This window comes from Haplochromis burtoni, unplaced genomic scaffold, assembly GCF_018398535.1.
Source record: "Haplochromis burtoni strain Fernald_Lab_line unplaced genomic scaffold, NCSU_Asbu1 Contig_342, whole genome shotgun sequence".
NCBI lineage: Eukaryota > Metazoa > Chordata > Actinopteri > Cichliformes > Cichlidae > Haplochromis > Haplochromis burtoni.
Window position 1 is genome coordinate 43,278 of NW_024582703.1, and position 27,792 is coordinate 71,069.

General features: G+C 41.5%; 1 protein-coding gene across 10 annotated transcripts in view; it reads right to left on the minus strand.

The window, feature by feature from the left end:
• plch2a (phospholipase C, eta 2a) overlaps positions 1-27,792 on the minus strand; it is a 163,020-nt gene that overhangs the window by 30,039 nt on the left and 105,189 nt on the right. For all 10 annotated transcript variants that reach the window (XM_014340221.2, XM_042228677.1, XM_042228679.1 and 7 more), the window contains exons 5-8: positions 21,534-21,704; positions 18,353-18,446; positions 3,496-3,699; positions 2,740-2,860 (exon numbers count right to left, since the gene is read on the minus strand). In XM_014340221.2, coding sequence (XP_014195707.2) covers positions 2,740-2,860; positions 3,496-3,699; positions 18,353-18,446; positions 21,534-21,704 — 590 coding nt within the window. The remainder of the gene's footprint in view (positions 1-2,739; positions 2,861-3,495; positions 3,700-18,352; positions 18,447-21,533; positions 21,705-27,792) is intronic.

A 27,792-nucleotide genomic window follows, 5' to 3' on the forward strand; every position in this document is an offset into this window, starting at 1 on the left:
AAGGCACCAACTTTAAGTCGAGAGTATTCGACCAAGCCCTTGAAACATTAGGCATCGAACACATAACCTCTAGTCCTTACCATCCTGAGAGTCAGGGGGCACCAGAGAGGTTTCATTAGACTTTGAATAATGATAATAATAATGGATTGCATTAACATAGCGCTTTTCTAGGCACCAAAGTCCTGGTGAACTGGGGTTTGGGCGTGACATGAGGGGTGGTCCTTTAAAGGTTTTTAAAGAGAGGCTGGCTAATCCGGTTGACAACACCAAGAGCCTTCTGGAGTATGTCAGAACACTAAATGACAGGGAATAAGCCCTCTTTAACCTAACAAGGAATGCACTAGCCGCTTCACAAGCAAAGATGAAGAGACACTTTGAGCAGAGGGCAGTCGACCGTTTATTCCAGCCAGGTGACAAAGTGCTCCTTCTCCTGCCTTATCCTGGCTCAGCTCTTTCTGTTAAATTGTCTGGTCCTTATGTTGTAGAGAAAAACCTCAGCAAGACCAACGACATTATTCAGACCCCAAACCTAGACGTCCTACTAGAATGTGTCACGTCAACATGATGAAGCTGTACAGCTCTTGTGAACCTTCACAAAAAGGTGGCCCAAGAACAAGTGGCTACATTCCCAATGGCTTCTGTTTCCAAGGTGGACGCTACTCAAGATGAAGAAGGGTTGGTGTTACGGGGTGCTGAGCCTCAAAGTGCTCGACTAGGCAATTCCCTGATATTGTCAACACTATCACAATACCTGTCCCACCTTCCTGATGAACAGAGCAATGATATCATAACACTCATGTTGGGATTCCCATCTCTGTTCAATGACGTCCCATCTCAAACCACTGTTATAAAACGTGTTGCTGACTAAACCTACACCAATCAAACAGCGCGCTTATTGGGTTAGCCCAGCAAAGAGGGAAATCATAAAACAGGAAGTTGAGTATATTCTTCAGAATGGCTTTTCAGTGCCAAGCTCCAGCTCTTGGAGTTCACCATGTCTCTTAGACACAAAGTCAGATGGAACTCCAAGATTCTGCACTGACTTTCGAAAGGTAAACTCCTCCAGCTTCCTGACCACTTCCTGCAGTACACAGTTATGCCTTTTGTAATGCTCCTGCAACCTTTCAGAGACTGGTCAACAAAGTTTTGGGAAACATCCCCAATACCTAGATGATATAGTTGTGTATAGTAGTGACTGGGCAACCCCCACGGCTACGTTGAAAGAAGTCTTCACTAGCCTAGAAAATGCATCCCTCGCTTTGAACCTTGCCAAGTGCAACTTAGCTAGAGGCAGTGTCCTCTACCTTGGCCAGCAGGTTGGTCTACAAAATGTGTGCCCTGCAGATGCCAAAGTCTCTGCAATTAAGGAGTTCCCCCAACCAACCACTAGTAGGGAACTGCGCTGTTTCGTTGGGATAACAGGATATTACTGGCGATTTTGTAAAAATCTTTCCTCTGTTGTTGCCCCTCTCACTGACTTAATCAGTCCCTCAGAGCCTTTTGTTTGATCTGAGGGTTGCCAACAAGCTTTTGAAAGCCTTAAAGGCCTACTTTGTTGCACTCCTGTATTGTCTACTCCTAACTTCTCTTTACCATTCAAACTGGAAATAGATGCCAGCGCAGTTGGGGCAGGAGAAGTGCTTCTCCAGGAGGATACCCAGGGCATTGACCATCCTGCGAGTTACTTCTCTCGCAAGTTTGATGAACATCAGCTCAGGTATTCTACCATTTAAAAGGAGACACTTGCTTTGTTGTGGGGGTTGCAACTTTTTGAAGTTTATATAGAGTCAAGTCAGAGTTCACAGATCACCACCCTTTGGTTTTCCTCTCTAGGATATATAATCACAACCAGCGTCCTATGCGTTGGTCACTGATTATTCAGAACTATGTTCTCGTCACAAAAAAGGTTCGGAAAACTTTGAAGCACACTCTGCGGTGCTATTTACATATGTCACCAAACCCCAAGTTTGGTTCTTAATGGGTGGGGGTGTTACATGCCAAGAGGTGTGGCTTTGTTTTTATGTTGCAAAAGCTGTTACACTATCAGTGCAGCAATCAGCATAGCAGTCTCCACGTCTTCTACTTAACTCTACAGTCCAACTGCCATAGCCAGAATCTGGACTCATTGCTGAGCATAAGGTTCCTCCACATCTCCAGGTTCAAATGTACACATTGCCAGCACCAGTGCAATCAGGCCCCGATGGAGAAGGGCAGTCATGGCAGGCCTCTCTATCGGACTGAAAAGGCTTTGTGCAGTCTGTTCCAGATTGTCAGGGTAGAGAGCAGGAGTACTGATGAGGAAACTCTTTTTGTGCTGTCGTCCTCTTGCTTTGCCAACTTCATGGTCTGTCTTTGAAATCCCTCATTGTATGGAACTTAGCCTTCAATGTGGAGATGGTAATAGGGGTCGCTCCACATCATGTTGCAAGTTGGTTTTGCAGAACACCAGTTTGAAGTTGCTGTATAGCACAGGCCCTATCCAGATCAATTGAACATGACATGCACCATCTGACTGCTTTAGCAGGGTCCATGCTAACAGGTGCTGCTAATAAGGTACCAAACAGTCTCCAGATAATCAGAACCTGAGGTACCAGACTCTCAAAACAAGAGTCAATAGCAGCAGAAGGTGTTTGGCATTAGCAGAGAAGATTTGGCAATTTTTTCACTGGCACAACCCGGTCGTCAGTGCAAGTCAGTTAAAAAGGATAACTATGGAAGCATGAATGAGAGCAAACATACTCATTCTTGACAAAGGCGTACTTGTTGATTGTCTCAATGACATCTCTGAAGAGGATCTTGGAGGTTAGGGTGTAGCCATGATGGACAATGGGCTCACCGTCCTGACCGTCCCAACAATCAACTGTGGACAGCAAAGAAGAGACAAAGCTGGCACTGAAATGTGCAAAACTTACAAAAGCAAGACAATGATGGGATAGAGTTTAAAAGACAACATGTTCCCTAATTACCATTTATTCGTTTATATGACAAAACTAAGATAAGTGAAGCCTGCAGGCAAGTTTACACACAGCACCCTGAATGTGAGTTTACACTAAACACTAATATAATCTTATATAACTAAGAAGACTGTATCAGTAACCTTTTATTAACAGAGCTGACCCAGATGACTAATGACTAACTTAAAAAAATAAATAAAAATACTACAAAAACCCAAAGTCTCTGACACGTAATACACAGCAAGTGTAACCACTCCAATAAAAGCATTAGTTTTGGTAGTTTGCTGGTCTGGAGCTTTGAGGGGTGTGTCAACACAATGCCCCAGCCGTAAAGGTCAAGACAGTGCAATACTCAGGCTAAATTAAGAACACAGCTTGTTACATTATTGGTGTTACAGTGTTGTCTGAGTCAGATTCTGTAAACTGTTGAATTAAACAAACAAGGCAATGCAAAAATTGGGACCACTGCCTGCCTTTAAGAGTATGACACTATTTAAGTTGTACCTGTGTACTGTGAGTGTATGTATGAGTCCATGCTAACCTTCCACACAGCGACAGCCAGACTGCAGCACCCAGGCATACATATCCACCCTGGACTGTGACATTAACTGATCACCCATCAGGTAAGTGTTGTGTGATGAGGCGATGAAGTAGTTGCACAGGGGCTGGGTCATGTCCTGGTTCACGCTGTAGTGATCTGGGTTGAAGATGTCCCCTGCTGGGCTGCGCATATAATTTGTAAAACCTGGAACGAAGTTGGACAAAGAATTTTCCTACAGGGTTCGTCTAACCATTTATCCAATCATTTGGTCTCAGGTCTAGTCTGAAGTGTAGGTTCAACTATATTGGAAGTTGTTAAATCTTAGTACTTTAATGTAGTAGTATGTTCTGAACAGGTATAGCTCTGAGTTTGGAAACATGGAAATATGTTAACTTTAAAGACTCAGATTCTATATGTCATTCACAATGCTTAATTAAAACATAAAATATAGAAATTAGTAAATGCAATATTTTATCAAGACATATAATACAGATAAATATTATAAAACTTTTGTTCCTTTATTTAAAAGAAAATGAGAACAAAAGTGAAAAAAATCACAACATTAAGAGAACAAAAATACTTTTCAGTATTAGACAAAAGATGCTGACATAGCTGGATTATACTGCGTGTAGTTTTACAATATATTAGCAAAACATTGGGACATTTCCTTCATATTGCTATGATAAAAAAAATATGGTTTTACACTAAAGTTTTAAACTAAATATTTCTATTGCAAAAAATCACTTCTATTGTTCGCCCATGCTTGCTGCTTCTTAGTGTTTCATCTTTAACTTTATGCTTCTTGGAGATCAGCTGGTCTTTTGCTGATGTAGACCTTTAGCTGACACATGATTGGGCAAAATGGCAAAATGACCAAAATCAAATTTCAGAAGCATTTCCTAAAACCAGTGTTGGGCAAGTTACGTTAAAAAAGTAATTAATTATAGTTACTCGTTACTTCTTCAAAAAAAGTAACTGAGTTACAAGATTCTAAAAGTAATTAATTATAGTTACTTTTTTTGAAGAAGTAACTAGTAACTGAGTTAGTAACTGAGTTACAAGATTCTAAAAGTAATTAATTACTTGAAAAGTAACTATTGTGTTACTTTAGTTTAATTGGCCATTTTTAACTACTTTTGATGTTTCCTCTACATTTCACATTAAAAACTATTTACTTTGCCTTGTTTGGTAACATTCTTTTCACCACAACCTCACGTGTCTGAATTTGCAGTTATGTTTTCATTTTGACATACTGTATTAACACAATTGATCTAAAATCAGACAAAAAACATAAAATCCGAGTAGAAAAAGTTATATTTTTTTACTGTAACAACCACAAATATGTTTAATAAATCATATTTCATAACTTTAAATATAAATATAAATTGTCAATTTTAAAATCCTATGCACAGGTTTTGCAAACAAAGTTATTTGCAGCCATTTACCTTTTACCTTGATTTTTTTAAATAACCATTTCAAACTATTTACATAACAATCAGCTGTTCTGCATTCAATAAGATGCCACACAAATTATTTGTGCCACTCCAAATATTTCTGTCCACTATTAAGGAGAACATCACAGCCTGATACCTGCAGGTCTGACAGGAGCAGGTGTATCACTCATCCTGTTTTCATTCACCAGTCACCTCATTGTTCTACACACTAATTACACAAGACAACACATTAACTACACACTCCAAACACGCTAAACGTCACAAATCTCTCACATTTCAAAACTCTCTCTCTCTCGCTCTCTCTCTCTCTCTCTCGCGGTCACTCCTAAACTTCCCCCTCTTCCTAAACAACCAAATGTAATATTACCATATCGTTTTTGATTGGTCGACATGGTGCATTTTTCCACCAACACCAATGGGCTGTTTCTGTTTAGTTTTTTTATTTTTTGGTCAAAAGCAGAGAGTGCTTGCTAGCGCTGTCCTTAGACAGTAAACGTGACGAAACTATTCAGGAAAAAACACAGCGTATATATTGTTTATCATGAAGTGTCATCTTGGCTTACCACGACTACTTTATTGTTCCTCAGTCAAACAGCAGCACTCATGCGATTGTTTTGCCCCCTTATCTACCGGTGTTGTGCCAAAAAGTGATCGTCGGGCAGAAAGTGAGCGGAGTGAAGCTGACCCCCCCCCCACTTGAAACATAAAGGCAAATAGGCGGAGTGGTTAGTGCTACGTTTGTGTAGATTTGTGCAGGTAAAATTAGTGTTTGTGCTGCTACGGTTTCTGAGATATAACGATTTTAATTCTTACAGCCTATGCTGTTTAACAACAGTGTCTGTGGCAGTGAGTTTCAGCAGCTGTGGAGTGGACCACTTTTATAGAAGACTGTCCACTTTTTTTAGGCTTGCTGCATATTAAGTTTTATTATTTATTTTTTTTTAGTACACCAATTTAGTCAGTGGAAAGGTTGACATTTCTTTTGTTACCAGTGCAGAAACGTACACATGGTAGACTAAAGTTTTTATATTTTCTGTGGAAAACTGTGAGTTACATGTGAAGTGATTCATGTATACCTAAATCATTATTTTTTCACATACCCAGTTTGTCTCTATGATTCTATTTTGAATTATATATGTTCATTATTATTATTGTAGCTGTCTCAGAAAAAATAAAGTGCTTGGTTTCATAGGTTGTCACCTACATGTAGAAAATTGAATATTCCACAGCACCTAGGCCAGGGATCTTCAACCTGCGGCTCTAAAGCCACATGTGGCAAAATAAACTCTTTACGGCAATATTTTTTCATCGTTTTGATGGTCACTGTAGTGGCTATATTAATTTCTTAAAGTTCTCTCTTTCTCTTATATTTAATATAACCACACTACGGACGGACAAGCGCCTGTTTTTATGCGTTGTTGTTAGCAACAACGACGGTAAAACCATCGCATGTCCGCTTGTTTATGTTCCACATAAACCTTTCACAATAAAGCTCAAGATCCTGTTGAGACTTTTCAAAATAAACTGAATCACGTGAAAGAGCAGATTATTTACGGATGAGAAGTAAAAAAGAGCCGCCAGGTGCTAAAAAATAAATCTTAGATTCAAACGTTAGAACAGGCTTTTCCCAGCAGCACGCCGTGTAATAAATACTCACAAAGAAAACAACTTATGTCTAAAAATGTATCGTTTCATGCATCGGTTAAAACGTTATCGGAACGATGAGATTTTGGTCATATCGCACAGCCCTAGCTTTCACGATACAACAACTAATTTTCTAGATATTTATAAGCGCTTTCTTTTTTTTAGGCTCTAGACATGTTTTGTAGCAGCAGGGGAAAAAAAGGGGCCCTTTGAACTGAAAAGGATGCTGACCCGTGACCTAAGTCATGAGGTCAACACAAAACAAATACAGAAAATTATTGACAGAAAAATGGAACGGTTACTTTCAAGAGGCTACAGGTGAAGATGAATGGGTGTGTAAAAGCAAATATACATCAGACTGACAAAGAAAAGAGCGTTAAAAGATTTTTACTTTTGAACTTTAACTTTATATGCAAAACTGAACTTACAGATAACACACACTAGCCATATTGAACACATGCAACTGTAATGAACCAAATAAAACAGAAAAATGCAGGCAACACTCATTATACAGTGTATAACAGTATAACTGTGAGTAACTGTCCCTGCACAGAGCTCATTTGCTGTGGTGCTGTCTTCTGTTTTGAATTCTGATGGACACAGAGATGGACTGGAGAGTGGCCTGAGGCAGGTAGACTCAGGTAGGCCATGTCCTGCTTCCACAGCAGTGCCAAGATGAACTATAGCAGACTCTTTGAGGACAGAGATGGCAGGAGAAACAAATGGCACTTCCCTTGTCATTCCTTTGCTGAGGTAGCAGTGCTGTGAAGAGCAGCATTTTGTAAAATAAACACTTAATATGTTCCTCACTGTCTTAGCAATTACAGCGGAGATATTGCACTGAGCATCGATTTGGATCGCACCAGACCTCAACTGGTCAGCTTCGAACATTGCACTAAGCAGCTATGCCCTCCTGTATGTTTGATGGGTCACACCATCTGTGGCAATGGCTTTCACCAGCTGCAAGACTGGGTTTTCACTGTCTTTCAGAACAGCATTTTAAAATGTGGAGCTGTCACAGAAGGCACAACATAAGCACTGAAAAAAATGCATCAAATGCACAGGTACTGAGCACAGAGATTGTTGATTCCTCTAATCTAATAGGCTGATGAAGGTTTCCATTTTTTAATAATCCCACCTTCACTCTTTTGGCCCAAAAAGATTCATCTGCATGGAGCCATTCGGTACATGGAGAGAGGTAGGAAGTCCTCTTCCTTTTTTTGGGTGGAACAGCTAGGCCCCTCCAGTTCTCAGCTGCATCTTCATCAGCTGGAGGAATGTTTGTGGCAGCATCAGATCCCACAAACAGGTGAGCATCCATTTTTATTTTGTCTTCTGCACTGTGAGTTGTCATGGATCCAGAATTGGCATCTGTGACTTCCAGTGATCCCACTGTTGCCTCATCTTTGGTCTGTTCTTTTGCAGAACAAATAAGCATATTTCCCTCGATGAAAGAAAGATGACGAGCAATAAAGCAATCGACTCGAACAGGCAAGTTTTCATGTCTGAAAAGGCCATGTTTTATGTTTTTGAACTCAGCTTCAACAGTGGCTCACCTTGTGATGCTGGTGCTTTGGAAGAGAGGGACCATTATTCCTGTCCAGAGTGGCAAGTAAATTGCCACTCTTTCTAACTGGCAAGTAACTTGCCACTCTTATTATATGAGGAATAATCTCAAGGAGAAAGTGAATATTATCTCTATCCCCGTTTGCTGCAGCAAGTGACCTGCTCTCCTCACATATTTCTGTTACCCATTGTCGTAGGTCAGTCTGGATCTCATCCACTGAATCCACTCTCTCACTTTCCTCGGTCTGTTCATCTGGAATGATGATGGAGTCTTGAGCAATTTGGGCTTTCAGCGCGCAACATCAACCCTGATAAAACAAGGGAGGAGTTTGGCAGACTGGGTTCCAAGAAGGACATGAAAGCATTCATTAAGGTAGGACTTCAGATCAGGATGAGGAGTGAAAGCCTTGACCAGAGCTCCCAGAATTGCCAGACGAAAGTCACTCACAGCTTCCTTTGGTACAGGTACACCTACATGAATCCATTCTGTCAACCAGTTTGCGATGGCATTAACATCATGTTTCTCTGATAGCATTTGCACCACTGGGACACCGAGGCAATTGTTTTCTGTCAGGATACCTTGATAAAGGAAGATAAGGCCAGATTTGCCATTTGGTCTCAGCAGTTTTTTCACAACTAAACCGGTTGCATCAAAACACACAGTTGGGGGAGATTTTTTTGACAATGTCTTGTACACATGGATCTGAGTTTGACTCTAGTAGTTACAGAAAAACCTGTCCAGTCCAATATCTCGGATGCTACCACTGTGAGGAACACTATATTTTAATAATTGCAGAGATGCAATGGGGTCCTTATCTCCTAATTCCAAGTCTTTTCTCTCTTGTTTGACCTTTCGCAGAGTGGCCAAATTTGGAAGGTGGCTTGGCTCAGGATCTCCAACAGCCATCAAATCTGCTGCCTTCGCTGACCTCCATACAGCTGGTTCCATTCTGCCCTCACACAGCTCTTTAGCGATCTGTTCACGCAGGTTTCCAGACATGAACCGCTTGGAGTGGCCAGTGTGCAGGGAGAGATCTGTATTTCTCATGAAACCATTGGACTATTAATTGCTGGCTGTCTGTCACATGACATTTCTAACTGGCAATGACACTCCTTACAGTTGCCTCTAATGTCCAGATAATTATTGGTGACAGCTGGATGGACCTTTGCTCTTCGGAACACAAGTGTACATGTATTTTAGATTTTCTTCCATACAAGGTCATTGATGATATGAGTCCAAGTGCCAGGCTTCAAAATTTGTATTCCCTTTTTTGAGAAGGAGAAAACTTGTCATTGTATTTAACCTTTTCAGGAATAAATTTAACCCAGTCCTCAAAAGGTACTTCAAGTTCAAAAGCTTGACAGTTTTCTTGTCCAGGAGAAATGCAACGTGAATCTAACTCTCCTTCACTATTACTTTCCAGATTACTTTCCTGATCAGTGATTTCCAAAGCTGACCAGATGTGTCTATTTAGCTTCACAAAAGTGTACAGGGCCTTTGCTGACATCTTGTTTTCTAGCTGCTGACTCAGCTCTTTCCAGACTGGGGCAGCTGGAGTGGCTATTTTGCCATTTTGGACTATGGCCTCTTTTGAATTGCAAAGAATTGGAAAAATGGAAACCTTGTCTACAGATGGCTTTCGAACCATCTAAATAAATAAAAACAAAAAAACAAAAAAAAAAACCACACTATGTTTAGGATGGAGCAAAAGATGACTTCTGACCTATATATTAAGCAAGGAGAAACCCCTCCCCCAAGTTCTCCACGAATCTACACTTTCATATTTTGTCGAATTCTTGTTTTTAAGATGGAGCTATTTAATTTGTGAGTTTTATTGACTTGAGTCTGAGTGTTTAACCCATTAACATGTACAGTACAGCACTTAGGTCCAGTGTACCAGATGTTTTTAAAGTGCTTTAGAAACATAATTTTTTTAAAAAGTTTTCTTGGATTTGCACATTTGTAATTGCTATATTTTTGAAAAAGTTTAACATTGAAAAAAAAAATCACTTTGATCCAACCATATCATGTATTAACTCAGTAACTAAAACCTTTAAATGTAAGCTTACCTTGTTCAGAAATCAGATTTAACACACTGTTGTAAGAATCCTTCAGAAATAGTCATGCCAAATAATACTTTTTTCTGCCAAATATAGGTTTTTTTTAATCCACTCTAAAAACAATAAATCCTCAAGCATTTGCATCATAGTTTTAGGAATGAAAAGTGATTGAAGTAAAGAAATTGAAGTAAAAAACAAAACAAAAAACTACACTCTACAAATTTAGCTGATTAAATACATTAAGAAAAGTTTATTTTAACAGAAATTTATTGAACAAATGAACATACAAAGCGAAAAGTCATTTGAAAAAAACATTTTTCATACCATAACAGCACATCTCAGAAACCGTGGCAGCACAAACGATAATTTTATCTGCACAAATCAGCACAAACGTAGCACTAAAAAAGTAGACCATTTTGGTCCTTTTCGAGGCAGTCTTGAGGGATGATGACCTTTGAGAGTGACCTATAAAATAAAGTTTAATAACTCAAGGAACCGTAGCAGCACAAACGCTAATTTTACTTGCACAAATCTGCACAAACGTAGCACTACAAAAGGAGACCATTTTGGTCCGATTTGGAAGAGTCTGGGGGGATGGTGACGTCATCAGCCAAAAATATAACTTAATATTTCAGAAACCGTGGCAGCACAAACAATAATTTTACCTGCACAAATCTGCACAAACGTAGCACTAAAAAAGTAGACCATTTTGGTCTGCTTTGGAGCAGTCTGGGGGGATGGTGACCTTTGAATGACCTATAAAATAAAGTTTAATATCTGAAAAACCATAGCAACACAAACGATAATTTTACCTGCACAAATCTGCACAAACGTAGCACTAACCGCTCCGCCTATTTGCCTTTACGTTTCAAGTGGGTGAGGGGTCAGCTTCACTCTGCTCAGAAAGTGATTGCTGTCCGCGGGAGCGCGCGCAGCTGCTTAAAGCTGTAGCGCCCAGATTACTTACAGCTACTTCCGTCCAACTGATATAAGGTGCGGTAAACTAAACACAGCTTCAACCGTCTATTTGTTGAAAAATAGTAACGCGACCGCATCGCATTTTCTTGTTAGTAATGGTAACAGCTAGACCTCTTCGTGGGGACGTAACAATGTGGGGGCTCGTCCAGGATATGAATGGAAGGTACAGCGATTAGTAAGTTTAATAAGTTTTGGTGTGTTGTTTGCCAGTCGTTTGATTAGTTGTATTGTATCTGCTACGCTCTCTCCAGTTAGCATAGGGGAGTGTGTGTAGCTGAGCATAAGCTCCTTCTTCAGGCACTCATTTTTTATTTTGCCTTTTTTGTTTTTGGAGTAATCCTGGGTGGGGATTTGTCCAGTTGGAAAGGGAGGATCAGGAGAGGGAGGTCCAGCTGAAGAAGGAGTTGGAACTTAAGCGTTTAGAGGCAGGGCTTGCCAGAGCCAGGGAGGTTGAATTGAAAAAGATGGAGGCGGAGACAACTGTCAAGTTGCGACATTTGGTACTCCAGCAGGCTTCCCTTCCTGCGACTGCCTCCATTCAGCAGGCAGACGCACCGTTTGACTTGGGGAAAAACAGTCGTCTGGTTCCGGTGTTCCGCGACACTGAGGTTGACAGTTACTTCGAGTCATTTGAGCGAATAGCCACAGCCTTGCACTGGCCAAGGGATTCGTGGGCTATTTTGCTACAATGTAGGCTGGCAGGTAAGGCTCATGAAGTTTGTTCCTCGTTGTCAGCTGAGGACAGCCTGGACTATGACAAGCTGAAAAGGGCTATCCTGCTGGCTTATGAGCTGGTCCCAGAAGCTTATAGGCAGCGTTTCTGGAGGTTGAAAAGGGGACAGGGTCAGTCCTATCTGGATTTTGCCAGGGAAAAAAGTGTCCTTTTCGATCGGTGGTGTGTGGCCTGCAAAGCTACTGACCTGGCTTCGATATGTGAACTAATGCTCATAGAGGAATTTAAGAACTGCATTGCTGAGCGCATTGCAATATATATTAATGAACATAAGGTTTCCTCGCCAAAGGAGGATGCAACGCTGGCTGATGAGTTCGTGCTTGTCCATAAAACCAGTGTCAGTAGGTATGACCGATGCGATGCCCCAGTGAAGGCTAGCGAGGTGCCAGCTGTGCAGTACCCGAAGAGTGAGGTACTTGTGTCTCGTCCCAAGGCAGACCGAAAGTGTTTTTTCTGTTTTAAGTCTGGCCACTTGATCGCAGATTGTGAAGCTTATAAACGGAAACAATCAGTCTCAACTTCACGTAAACCAAAAGGGGTGGGGCTGATTAAAACCATGCCTCCTGTCAGTAGGCCCCCCTCCCCTGAGACCCCAGATAAATGTTTTAAGCCTTTTATTTTTAAGGGGACAGTTTCGCTGTCTGGTAAGCCCGGGGACGAGCGTGAAGTGCCCATTCTGCGTGATACTGGTGGCTCACAGTCCCTCATACTAGCTAGTGTGCTTGAATTTGATGAGAAGTCTGACTGTGATGCTAGCATCATCGTAAGAGGTGTTGGGATGAGTTTTGTGCCTGCTCCCCTTCATTGAATTTGGGTACAAAGTGAGCTGGCGGGTTTTTTTCAGTGGCTGTGCAGCCTTGTTTTCCAATTAATGGGCTGGATTTTATAATGGTAAATGACATAGCGGGTGGGAAAGTTTATCCTACCCCTGATGTGACCAACAATCCTGTTGTAGAGCCTGTTTTAGATGCCCTGAGCCAGCAGAACCCAGATGTGTTCCCTGTGAATGTTCTTACAGCAACAAGGTGGGGGAGTTGATTTGTCAGGATCAGTGATTGCCTCTATTCTAGAGAAGGATGTGATGCTCTGTACTGATGAAAGAAATAATGGAGCCTTAGAGTCGGCTCAAAGTGTGGTTGAGCCAGCTCCTGAGTCTGAAGCTCCTTTTCTGCTCACTTGGGAAGCACTTGTGGAGGCTAGGAAAGAGGACCCTTCATTAGTCAAGTGCAGCTCAGGATGATGGGGGTGAGGGGATCAAGAAGCAGACATTTTTCATTTGGGAAGGTTTATTGATGCGCAAATGGACCCAAAGGCCTGGAGAAGACTGGAGTACAGTGTGGCAGATAGCGGTTCCGACGAGTCTGCGGCAGCATGTGCTACAGTTAGACCATGGTCAGGTCATTTGGGTGTCACTAAAACATATGACCGTATACTGCAGCATTTCTTTTGGCCGGCAATGAAAGCAAATATAGTGCAGTTTTGTAACACCTGTCACATTTGCCAGCTTGTGGGTAAACCGAACAAGGTGGTGCCCCCCGCCCCTCAACGTCTTATCCCTGCTGTCGGTGAACCATTTGAGCATGTCCAGGTAGACCGTGTTGGCCCCTTACCAAAGACGCGGGCAGGGAATCAGTTCTTGTTGGGCGATCGTGGCTCAAGAGTTGGCAGTTTGTCTTGTAATCGGAAGGTTGCCGGTTCGAACCCCGGCTCTGACAGTCTCGGCCGTTGTGTCCTTGGGCAAGACACTTCACCCGTTGCTTACTGGTGGTGGTCAGAGGGCCCAGTGGCACCAGTGTCCGGCAGCCTCGCCTCTGTCAGTGCGCTGCCGGACACTGGCAGCGCACTGTCCGGCAGCTACAATGTAGCTTGCCATCACCAGTGTGTGAATGGGTGGATGACTGAATGTGTAAAGCGCTTTGGGGTCCTTAGGGACTAGTAAAGCACTATACAAATACAGGCCATTTATCATTTATTTACCATTTAACCATAATGTGTAACCAAAAAGCAGGAGTCTTTGGGGTTCAGCCCAGCTACCCTGTTGTTTGGCCATGATGTGCGGGGTCCACTAAAAGTGCTGAAGGAGAGTTTTCTCAGCGGTTGCATGCCTAAAACTAATGTGGTGGAGTTTGTGAAAACATGCAAGGACAGGTGGCAATGGGCTGCTTTGTTAGCAAAAGAGGCTCTCTGTGTATCCCAGGCCAATATGAAGAGACAGTTTGATCAGAAGGCAGTGGGAAGACAATTTCAGCCTGTTGCTTGTGTTGCTGTGCGCGCCTAATTCTGCCCTCATGGCTCATTTATCAGGCCCCTATGTAATAGTGAAGAAAGTGTCCGACACCAACTATTTTTCTCAACACCCCAGAACGCAGGAGGAAGACTCGCCTATGCCATGTTAACATGCTGAAACCATACCGCACCACAGAAACCAGCATGACAGAACAGGCAGACACCGCTGGGATCGCTGTCCCTGGTTCAGTCCCTGCTTCCCTGCTAAGTGTAGAAGTCAAGGGCGATGATGATCTGGGTACCCTTTCCGAGGGACAGCAATGTGGGCGGTTGTCAAATTCATTTTTTTTTTAGCCAAGGACGAGACCCACCTGTCTCATCTTCCTCTGTCTCAGTGTAGGGATGTACTTGACTTGTTGCACTCCTATCAGTCTCTCTTTAGTGATGTGCCCTCCCGCACCAATGTTTGTGAGCATGACATTGACGTTGGCGACGCAGCCCCAATCAAGCAGCATGCATACCGCTGCCCCGTCGTCAAACATGAGGTGATGAAAAAGGAAGTTGAGTACCTAGTAGAAAACGGCTTGGCACAACCTAGTTGTAGCCCCTAGGAAGGAAGCTTTAGCTCTTCGCCGGTGACCGTGTTCACAGATCACAATCCCCTCGTTTTTCTGAACCGGATGTGCAACCACACACCACTGACAATATCGTAGCTGATGCACTCTCATGCAGCTCACAATGAAGTGTTTTTGTTAAGTTACAAGATTCCCCCCCTTACATTCAAGCTCTACCAAAACGGTAGAGCTTGAATGTAAGGGGGGGAATGTAACATCCTGTGAGGCTTTGGGAGTGTGTGGGTGGGGTGTTTGCCCGCTCTCTCCACCTCCTCCTCTCTTGCCACTCCTACCCCCTCTGTCTCTCTCACTCTTCTCTCTCCTCAGCACACAGCTGTTTTTGATTAGCCTCGTTTGCCACCAGGGCCCAGTTAGCAATCACCTCTGAGCAGTGTTGGGCAAGTTACTTTGAAAAAGTAATTATAGTTACTAGTTACTTCTTCAAAAAAGTAACTGAGTTAGTAACTGAGTTAGTAACTAAGTTACAAGATTCTAAAAGTAATTAATTACTTGAAAAGTAACTATTGCTTTACTTTAAAAAAAAAAAAAGTTTAACCCTCTGGGGTCCAGGGTATAATTGGCCATTTTTAACTACTTTTGATTTTCTCTCTACATTTCACCTTAAAAACTATTTATTTTGGCTTGTTTGGTATCATTCTTTTCAGCACAACCTCACGTGTCTGAATTTACAGTTATGTTTTCATTTTGACATACTGTATTAACACAATTGATCTAAGAAAAAAAAAAAGGGGTTCCTTTGAGGGGTCCTGAAAAAGCGCTATATAAATGCAATCCATTATTATTATTATTATTATTATTATTATTATTATTATTATTATTATTATTATTATTAATAAAAAACAAAATCAGAGTAGAAAGTTTTACTGTAACAACCAAACATGTTTAATGAATCATATTTCATAACTTTAAATGCAAATATAAATTGTCAATTTTTTAAATCTTATGCACAAGTTTTGCAAACAAAGTTTTCAGAGAGGTAGTGTTCAGTTAATGTTTGAAGAGATTTTACAAAAGAGTATGGGTGAGACAATGATGTTCAGATTTTTAAATGTCACGGGGATTTTCTTAAGAAAATATCCAGGCCTTAAAACCGCCATGGTCCACATGGGTGACTGTAGCTCAGGTGGTAGAGCAGGTCATCTACTGATCGGAAGGTTGGTGGTTCGATTCCTGGCTTCCCCTAGTACTAACCCCAAATTGCTCTCCGATGCATCCATCGGAGTATGAATGTGTGGGTCTTAGAAAGATGTGCTTGTGCGAATGGGTGTGAATGCGAATGTGAAAAGCGCTTTGAGTGCTCAGATGAGTAGAAAAGCGCTATATAAGAATCAGTCCATTTCCCACTTTACCACTCCCTTTAAATTAGCGGCAGAAGAAGAAGCAGCAGCTAAACACGGGATGTCAACAAACGTCTAGAAACTAACTCCTCACAGCGCTTCGTTACATGTATTACCCTGACAGTGCTTGCTGCACTATATGAGTGACCTTTGTTGAAATATTGAATGCAGTACTGTAGGGTGTCTGATCCTTCAGCCTGGTTTGTGCCCCGCAAAAGCTCCAGAGACCGTCCACAGGAAGCACAAAAAGGAGTGAAGAGGCTGAAGCTAACGCCACGAAACGGGCAAAACATTTTCCATTTATCTATGCAATATCTATGTAGCAGCAGGTGTATCACTCCCGTTTTTTACCTGGAGACAGCATTCACCTCATTGTTCTGACACACAGCACAAAACTATCCACAACACTACACACTAACTACACAAGACAACACATTAACCACACACTCAAAACATGCTAAACGTAACAAATCTCTCACATCTCCAAACTCGCTCTCTCTTTTTCTGCTCTCTCTCTCTCTCTCTCTCCCTCTCTCTCTCTCGCGGTCACTCCTAAATCTTCCCCCTCTTCCTGAACAACCAAATGTCATGTTACCATATCATTTTTGATTGGTCAACATGGGGCATTTTTCCACCAACACAAAAGGGCTGTTTTTTGGTTTGTTTTTTAAATTTTTTGGTCATAAGCAGAGAGTGCTTGCTAGTGCTGTCCTTAGACAGTAAACGTGATGAAACTATTGAGGAAAAACACACGTATATTGTTTATCATGACTCTGGTTTTACGTAGCCTATCAACACAACTTAAAAACTGGTATATATCACCTTGTTGCTTTGTCATCTTGAAATGGTCGTGTGATTGGCTTACCACGACTACTTTATTGTTCCTCAGTCAAACAGCAGCACCCATGCGATTGTTTTGCCCCCCGGGGCGATCGTGGCTCAAGAGTTGGGAGTTCGCCTTGTAATCGGAAGGTTGCCGGTTCGAGCCCCGGCTTGGACAGTCTCGGTTGTTGTGTCCTTGGGCAAGATACTTCACCCGTTGCCTACTGGTGGTGGTCAGAGGGCCCGGTGGCGCCAGTGTCCGGCAGCCTCGCCTCTGTCAGTGCGCCCCAGGGCGGCTGTGGCTACAATGTAGCTTGCCATCACCAGTGTGTGAATGTGTGCGTGAATGGGTGGATGACTGGATATGTAAAGCGCTTTGGGGTCCTTAGGGACTAGTAAAGCGCTATATAAATACAGGCCATTTACCATTTAGCTCCAGGTGTTGTGTCAAAAAGTGATCGTCGGCCAGAAAGGGATTAACGCCCGCGGGAGCGCGCGCAGCTACTTAAAGCTGTAGTGCCCAGATTACTTACATAGACAGCTACTTCCGTGCAACTGATACAGCGGTAAGCTGAAGACAGCTTCGACGTCTGCTTGTTAAAAAATAGTAACGCGACCGCACCGCATTTTCTTGTTAGTAACGGTAACGACATTGTAACGATAGAAATAGCAATAGTTAAATTACTCGTTACTGAAAAAAGTAACGGCGTTACAAGGGGCGTTACAAGTAACGGCGTTATTTCCATCACTGCCTCTGAGGTTATATAAGCTGGGGATGAACTGTGAGTGAGGTGGTTTTTTCCCTCTGTGGCTCTACACATTTTTCCGCTAGGTTTTGGACAGACAGCCTCCTTGCGAGTAGTGAGTAGGCGGGCTTGTGGGCCCCAGAAGTGTCTCCCCTTGGTGAGGAGTTAAGGAAGAAGTGTGGGAAGTGCCTCCCTTATTTGTTAAAGCCGGCGTTGCCGGTTAAGGTTATTTGTAATAAAGCCATATTGTTTGTAATAAAACTATATTATTATAGAACACCTCTGTCTGTTGTCCTTTTCATTCTATTTCTAGACCCATTTGTTACTGGTCCCCACACTCACACCCCTAGACCCCTTCGTGGGGACGTAACAGGCATTGTAACGATAGAAATAGTAATTAGTTAGATTACTCGTTACTGAAAAAAGTAATGCCATTACTTGTAACGCCATTATTCCCATCACTGCCTAAAACCAGAAACGATGTAAGCACTGAATGAAAAGAAGCTGCTAGAATCTGAAGATGAAAGTCTTTAACACATCAACCACAGCCTGGTTCTTCACTCTAAGACTGCACTTCAAAAAGCAGTATAATGCAACAGGGAAGCCATTTACTAGAAGAAAACTAAGAGTATTCAAAAATTCAAGAGGAACTTACCATCAATTCCCAAAACATCTTGCTTTTGGTTCTCAGAGCACGGCTCAAATTTGCGGATGATGTCCAGGCAGTGGTCTTTACTCACCTTGGCCATCTATAAAATGTAAAAAATTCATGTCACAAATACCTCTTTGATCCAATTGGTGATCTGGCTGCACGTTTTTATTTTCATCTTGGCTTCAGGAATCAGCTGTTTGGCACCTGTCCTCATTGGTCAATCAGATTTCGACCTGACATTTTTACAATGTCTTGACACTGTTAGCGTGTTAAAGGTGTCTTTAAACAAAAGTCCAAAAATAAGACAAAGTTGAACTAAAAAATTGGAAATTGGAAACAACAAGTAGTAAAAAAAAATCTTACATTAAACAGGACATCAAGCATTTTTGTGTGTATATATGTTCATAGGGGGACTAATAATTCTGTTTTCCTCTGTATGTTGTCCTGTAATCACAGCTCAGAAACACTAGCTGTGGTATTGCTGTGTTCAGCTTTTTTATGTCATTTCATATAAAAATAAAAATGTCAACAGAAAAAGAGTTGGAACAAATGCAGAATGCACTTATTTTAATTTCAGTTTATTCCACTCCAATCAAATGTTATCTATATAGCCCCAAATCAGGTCACAGCTGGCTTAAGTTGATGTGTAATAAAATAAAAAGAACTCTCTCAGACTATCAGGCAGCTGCACTGAAAGATAACTGACTCCATGTTGTTAGATCAGGGGTCTCAAACTCCAGTCCTCGAGGGCCGCTGTCCTGAAACCTTTCCATGTGTCCCTGTTGCGCACACCTGAATACAATTAGTAGCTCATTAGCAAGAGTATAGAACTGGAACTATAGAACTTGGTTCAACCCCTAACATTCATTCCCTCATGAGCTGCTAGAACATGAATCAAATGGCTGAATTGCCTCCTCAGCATGCAGTCAAGTTCTAGAGTCTTGCTAATGACATACTAATTGTAGGTGTGTTGCAACAGGGACACATGGAAAAGTTTCAGGACAGCGGCTCTCGAGGACTGAAGTACAAGACCCCTACAAGACCCACAAACTCCAATTTGTGCATGTAAATGGAGAGTCCTCTTCACACACTGAGGTTAATTATGGAGTTCCACAGGGTTCAGTGCTAGGACCAATTCTGTTTACATTATACATGCTTCCCTTAGGCAGTATCATTAGAAGACATAGTATACATTTTCACTGCTATGCTGATGACACCCAGCTCTATCTGTCCATGAAGCCAGAAAACACACACCAATTAGTTAAACTGCAGGAATGTCTTAAAGACATAAAGACCTGGATGGCCGCTAACTTTCTGCTTCTTAATTCAGATAAAACTGAGGTTATTGTACTCGGCCCTGAAAATCTTAGAAATATGGTATCTAACCAGATTCTTACTCTGGATGGCATTACCTTGGCCTCCAGTAACGCGGTGAGGAACCTTGGAGTCATTTTTGACCAGGACATGTCCTTCAATGCACATATTAAACAAATATGTAAGACTGCTTTCTTCCATTTGTGCAAAATCTCTAAAATTAGAAATATCCTGTCTCAGAGTGACGCTGAAAAACTAGTTCATGCATTTATTACTTCCAGGCTGGACTACTGTAATTCATTATTATCAGGATGTCCAAAAAACTTGCTGAAAAGCCTTCAGCTAATCCAAAATGCTGCAGCAAGAGTCCTGACAGGGACTAGAAAGAGAGAGCATATTTCTCCTGTTTTGGCTTCCCTTCATTGGCTTCCTGTTAAATCCAGAATTGAATTCAAAATCCTGCTCCTCACATACAAGGTCTTAAATAATCAGGCCCCATCTTATCTTTAATGACCTTGTAGTACCATATCACCCTATTAGAGCACTTCGCTCTCGCTCTGCAGGCCTACTTGTTGTTCCTAGAGTATTTAAAAATAGAATGGGAGGGAGAGCCTTCAGTTTTCAGGCCCCTCTTCTGTGGAACCAGCTTCCAGTTTGGATTCAGGAGACAGACACTATCTCTACTTTTAAGATTAGGCTTAAAACTTTCCTTTTTGCTAAAGCATATAGTTAGGGCTGGACCAGGTGACCCTGAATCCTCCCTTAGTTATGCTGCAATAGATGTAGGCTGCCGGGGGATTCCCATGATGCATTGAGTTTTTCCTTTCCAGTCACCTTTATCACTCACTATGTATTAATAGACCTCTCTGCATTAAATCATATCTGTTATTAACCTCTGTCTCTCTTCCACAGCATGTCTTTATCCTGTCTTCCTTCTCTCACCCCAACCGGTCGCAGCAGATGGCCGCCCCTCCCTGAGCCTGGTTCTGCCAGAGGTTTCTTCCTGTTAAAAGGGAGTTTTTCCTTCCCACTGTTGCCAAAGTGCTTGCTCATAGGGGGTCATATGATTGTTGGGTTTTTCTCTGTATCTATGAAGCGCCTTGAGGCGACTTTTGTTGTGATTTGGCGCTATATAAATAAAATTGAATTGAAATTGAATTGAATTGTTGTACATGGTGTAACAGTGGTAAGCAATGTTGCCTCACAGCAAGGAAGTCTTGAATTCGACTCCACCATCTGGCCGGGACCTTTACGTTTGGAGTCTGCATCGATGGAAATTCTATGCACAACAACCCATAACGTCAAAGCTAAGAAAAACAGCTCCATCAGGTTTGAGGTGTGGGCCTTTTCCAAATCGTGTTCGATTAACTGAAATTACTACAGCTGGACTCCAATCACGTTCTAGAAACATCCGACTGATGATCAGTGGAAACAGGATGAACCTGAGCTCAGTCTTGACTGTTATGGCAAAGGCTGTGAATACTTATGTACACACTTTACTGTTGCTTTTTATTTTAATACATCTTCAATAATTTCAAGCAAACTTTTCTCACTTTGTCATTAATGTGTATTGTGTGTAGACGTTTGAGGTGATAATTTGTAGCTAGACTCACAGAGATGTGCCCACCTGCTGTAGTGCAGGATATGGGATTTAAAGCACAATCAGCAACATCTTAGTTTGGCTCTGATCAGCAGTAAACTGACTGGTGCAACTCTATTTTCTAAGTCTGCAGATGAGTAGCATTGTGGGTTTTCACAGTAAAGAACACCACGAGAAATAATTTAAAACAAAAACAAAACAAAACAAATTAAAAAAAGAGCCGCTTCAATAAGCAAAGTAACTTTGAGTCCCATTAGAACCAGTTTGTACCTTTTGCTCAATCTCCAGGAAGCGGGCCAGGTCATCAGTGTTGAGATGGTCCTTGTGGTTGCTGTAGCTGAGCATGAGGAGGTACAGATCCCTGCGGGTCGACATCATCTTGTAGAAGGAACAAAACTCCTCAAAGCCCAGAGTTCCCTGGGTGTCATCTGTGTCTGCCTCCTACACATCAGGTACGAGACAAATTTCCAGTGTTAGAAAACTGTCTTAATACCGTAATATTGCAATACCTAATACTCTTTATAGTGCTTCAAGCAGGACTACAGAGTTTCCTTGTTTGCCTACTAGATAATAATAAAAGATCAGAATTGATTATTGTGATATTTACAGCTGATTTTGTCTTTTGTCTGCAGAGCAGCTTCATGCACACTGGGCTCACAACATTAGAGACTTATACACATGCTTCTATGGCAGGGGTGGGCAACTCCAGGCCTCGAGGACCAGTGTCCTGCAGGTTTTAGATGTGTCCTTGAGCCAACACAGCTGATTTAAATGGCTAAATGACCTCTTCAACGTGTCTTGAAGTTCTCCAGAGGCCTGGTAATGAACTAATACTTTGATTCAGGTGTGTAGACCAAGGGTGAGATCTAAAACCTGCAGGACACCGGGCCTCAAGGCCTGGGTTGTTGCTGCCACATTTTTCAAATCAGTTTGTACCAAATATCTTAAGTGATGTAAATTCAAGACTTTTATCCAAATAATATGTTCAGACTCAATGTACCGAGCCTCCGTTAGAGTCCCATCAAAGTTGTGCTGGCAGTGGGAGCTAAACATCTTATGGACTGGGGCCTCTGCCAAGCCAGGTCTGCATCTTTAATCTCCAAATGATCCAACTCACCACCGATGATACAATTATTAAAACCTGTAATAATGATAATAATATTACTATCATTATTATTATTTTAAAAATAACACCTTCCCTGACCCAAAGGCGCTATAGATCAGTGGTCCCCAACCCCCGGGCCTCGGACCGGTACCGGTCCGTGAGTCGTTTGGTACCGGGCCGCGAGAGTTGAGGCTCAGGTGTGAAATGTATGGTTTTCAGGGTTTTTATCGGTTTTCAGCGTTATTTTGTTATCGTTATGTTACTCGGTTTTCCTGGGTCTTTTCACGTGTGTTATGAATAAATTTTCTTTTTTTCGGTACCGGTACTAGTTTTATTTTGTTGTATTTATCCGCGACACCTTAAAGGCCGGTCCATGAAAATATTGTCGGGCTTAAACCGGTCTGTGGCGAAAAAAAGGTTGGGGACCGCTGCTGTAGATGATATAAAACAAAACTGAATTATGTTGAAATTGAATTTTTTTAGGATACAGTGGTGTGAAAAAGTCTTTCCATGCTTCCTGATTTCCTATTTTTTTATATGTTTGTCATACTTGAATGTTTCACATCATGACACACATTTAAATATTAAAAAGAAATATTACAACTGTGGTTTGCTGGAGTCCCACAGCTTTATAACCTCAATTAGTTTCTCACTTGTTCCTGAATATTCCACTTTATCAGGCAGGCCCTATTTGGGTAACTGAGAGCAAGTGTGACAGTAACCAGGCCTGGGTGTGGCTTTCCAAAGATGTGACACAACACAGTTCATTTATGTTATAACTAAGGGCAATCACTTTTCCCACACAGGGCTACGTAGGGTTTTATTCTAATTCACCTTTCCTTCAGTCTGTTGTACTGCTGTAACAAGTTAGTTTATGGGATTATATAAAATCTGTCTAATAAATGAATTTAGGTCCAGCATTTAAAGTAAGTCTGTCACGTGTGATGCAGTAAATTAAATAATATTTGTGTTGTTCTTTGTAAACAGTGAAAACAGCACGTAAGGGAAATGCAGCTTAAAGGCATCATCATCATTCTAGCCTTACTGACTCCCATTTCTTATTTATGAACCAATATACTCGACAGCTAATATCCACTAATTCACCAATCAGTCCAGCCGCTTCTTGTTCCTACAAAGCTTGCACCCCACATGCACATGTGCAAGACTCCACTGTGATTAATCAGTGAGCAAATCCCCTGCTGAAGAGCCGTGCTTCTTAACATTTTATTTAGTACAATAACACCTCCAGCTGTTACATCCAACCTGTGTCAATAACGATGTAGCTCTGCTTTGTCACTACAAATGTATACAGGTCTCCATTTCCTGGAACAAATACACAACAAGGCTAGATCAGATGGTACCATGCGAGGGACGCCTGTTGCAGCAGCTTTTTGTATGGTTGTCAATGAATCTTGTATTTTTCAGGCTTGCTGACTGTGGCTCAGCTACATAAACCATGTGTGTTCAATTTTATTTATATAACGTCAAATCACAACTGCTCACTGCCCGTTATATTGTAAGGTTAAGACCCTACAGCAATACAGAGAAAACCCTCTGGCAATCACTTGGTGACAGCAGGAACGAGAAGATTCCCCCTTTAAACAGCGAGAAACCTCCAGCAGAACCAGGCTCGGGGAGGAGCAGCTATCTGCCACAACTGGTTGGGGTGAAAAGAAGAAGACAGGACAAAGGACACATCAGGGCTTTATGAGAATGATGTTTTTGGATTTTTCCGGTGCCATTAATCCTTTGGGGTCCAGGATGAAATTGGCAGTTTTTCACTAATTTAACTTCACATTTATTTTTCAGTTTTAAAAACAGTTTACCTTCTTTGGCATCATTTTTTTCAGCACAACCTCATATCTGGCTGTACAGTTAGTTTTCATGTTATTGATCCATGAAACCGGATAAAACAAACCAATTAGTTAAACTGTGGGAATGTTTTAAAGACATAAAGACCTGGATGACCTCTAATTTTCTGCTTTGAAATTCAGATAAAACCCAGCCCGAAAAATCGTAGGTAATGCTATCCAGAAAAAACAAAAACAACTTACTCTGGATGGCATTACCTTGGCCTCCAGTAACGCTGTAAGGAACCTTGGAGTCATTTTTGACCAGGACATGTCCTTCAATGCACATATTAAACAAATATGTAAGACTGCTTTCTTCAATTTGTGCAACATCTCTAAAATTAGAAATATCCTGTCTCAGAGTGACGCTGAAAAACTAGTTCATGCATTTATTACCAGCACAGAGAATGTGCTGGTATTGTCTTACCAGGTCCGTGAGATCTTCGACTCCCACCTCCAGCAAAACATCAACAGCATTCTGAAATGGCTGGGGACATTAAGTCCAAATGGACCACATTCTGCACCTCTATTGTTGAGGCTGCTACAAGGAGCCCAAAAAGGTGAAGGGAGAAGGGAGCCATCAAACTGAAGGAGGAGTCCTACTGGGCTTGGTTACCTAGTGGGACTTTGGACACAGCAGATCAGCTGAATGCTTGAAGAGAAGAACGTTTTAGGAGTGACAATGGTGAGAGAGCAAGTGATAACGAGTTTTGAGATGTGAGGCCGGCAGGTTTCAGCCCTGCGATGTGTTCCTCTGTCTTGTGGTGGACAGAAACTATTTTTGGAGTGGCACAAATAAATTGCGCCGCATCTTAATTGTTCTGTAATTTTAGCGGTAGGAATATTTTTAAATGGTTGTCCCAAAAAAAAAAAAAAAAAAAAAAAAAAAAAAAAAAAAAAAAGACTTGAGGCTTACTTTATGCAGAAGTTTTTTAATTTACAAATTACAGTTGCATTTCAAGTTATGAAGATGATTCAATAAACATCTTTGTGGTTTTTACAGTATAAGAAGAATCTAACCATTTCCTACTCAGGCTTTTTGTTTTTTATGTGGTTTAGATCAGTTCTCTACAGTATGTATATGTAACTATTAATTTAGACATGTGAGGATGTGGTGAAAAGAATGATATCATTTAAGGCAAGCTAAATAGTTTTTAAAGGTAAAATCAAAAGTAGTGAAAAATTGCCCCACTGGGTAAACAAACGCTGTCTTTAAGGACAAGAGCTTATTCATTTGTAACCCGGGCATCCATGGTGTTCGTATGGAAAAAGTTAAATGGATGCACACCCACCTGCCCTGTTCCACAGTGGTTCACTGCAACTTTTTCCCTCTAACAAGTTTTACTGAAAATTCACTTGCTAGTTTCCCAAGTAGAGAAAAGTAATGTTGTCTGATACAATACTACTAATACATCCATGGAAATGTTTAGTTATTTATGGTTAGATTTGATGATGAAGTCTGTGGTGCACTGGTCTACCCTCATTTACATGACTGCACTGCTTTATCTGTTCTCTCTGTGTGCCTTTTACTGTTCATTCTTGGTGTGGTAAAGTATATTCACTAACGTGTGGAATGTGATCATATGTAGTATCGCTACACACTGAGAAAGAGGTAAGGACACTATTATTTATCTTCATTGTAAGTAGATTAAACCAAAGAATGAGTTTAGAGATCATTAACACACAAATCCTCATCAGTGTCAGAACACACCTGCAATACGCCAGAGGCCATCTGTGTCCCAGCAGCACCATATGGCTGACTGTCAATAGATCGTTTGACTTAGTGACAGGAATCCGGCTAAAAGGGCCAAATCAACCTTCAGCACACTAATCCTTTAGCCAACATCTATATTAGTCACAGTCTGTTCCCTGCTCACTCACACACTGCTGTCTCATGTGACCTAGCAACACCTTTCTTGACCTGGATTGACAGTGGATCATATTTTACACATTTTACAAGCTGCATTAGCCTTTGCACTAGCAAGCTTAGTAAGTCATGGATCACATCCACTTGTAGATGCTGTTGCATTGCTGTAAGTAAATTAACCAACAGCCTCTGGAGTGAGTTTTCTTTAAAGGAATACTACAACCGTTCACTTTATACATGGGAATTAATTTGTACCAAATAATATCAAATGTGGACATTTTAATTTAAAAGCATAATCTCCCCCCTAGCTCTCAGCCTCATATCCAATGCATTGAATAATTTACCTAATCCTATAAAGCTGGCCAGTGCAAGGAGATCGAGGTTGGATATGGATACAAGTGGAATATTTTTGCATCAGAAGACGCGAAAGCAGGCATGAGTGCAGCAGAAGATGATGGTGGTGCTTGTTAGCAATTTCAAGCTGTTAGCTGCACCTTGACCCTGCCCTCGGGGTGGCTGTAGCTCAGGAGGTAGAGCAGGTCAACTGCTAATCGCAAGGTTGGTGGGTCGACCCCTGGCCTCTCCAGTCTGCATGCCAAATATCCAAATATCCAAATATATGCAGGTTGTTCCCCGATGCATTAGACTTGTGAATGCCAGAAAGCATAGGTGGGGAATAAACGGTCCATTTAGAATTTTTTACTTGAATTTTCCCCACAGGCAGAACTATGAGTCTCTGTATTTTAAATTGTGACAAAACACAGGCCAAAGCTCAGATGGGTTTTACAGACCGTCACTCACAGGACAGATCTGGTGTAGTAGTAGCTCCACTACACCAGTGCTGGGCTTGATAAGTTCAGAGTAATTGTAAACAGGTGACCATTTAAAACAATGAAATGCAGAGTTTCCAAACTTTCTTAGCAGTGTTAACAACATCTTTGACCAAAAAACACTACCTGTCTGATGACTGTGCAAATGCAAAGAAAGAACACATTGCAGTATCAGATATCTTGGGCCACATAGGAAGCCATATTATTTGTCAGTTACTTGCATTAAAATGCTCCAACAGGAACCAGCAGCACAAAGAGATTTGGAGAAGTGCCTCAAAAGAGTTATATATGATCCACAGGCGTAAACCAAGATGTAGAACCCCAAACTAAGATGCAGTGGAGGCTCAGATGTCCCAGTTTTACACTGGAAATTGAATGTATCTTACATTTGTGGATCGGTGAGAAGATGGCAGCATTAAATTTGTCTCAAAACAGATGGTGGACACTGTGCGTATCAGGCGATTCGTCCACACATATTTAAGGTTTTGTAAGTGACCGAGAGAGATGCTGCATGTAGTTTTACACATTTGTACGGTTTTCAGAACGTAAAATGATCAGATTTATGAGCTGAACTAATAAATCGTACGTACACGATCAGTATTTATTGTTTGGCTGTACACATTTTTAAAATTGTTTTTGCAATTTTGCGTAAAGATTTGTGTAAAGATTTCTTTTCATGAGTCCAGTTCAGTGACTGAGGGAGGTGAGGCCCAGCCACAGGGTTAGCACATGACGACTGTAGCTCTGACTGTGAGAAAGATTGATTTCAGCAGCTGCTGACAGAAGACACGTTTTCCATTCACAGTGCTACGATAAATCAAAGTGCTATTGGTCTTTAAACACCTCACTAAACCATGTGCCCACACATGCCTTTGTG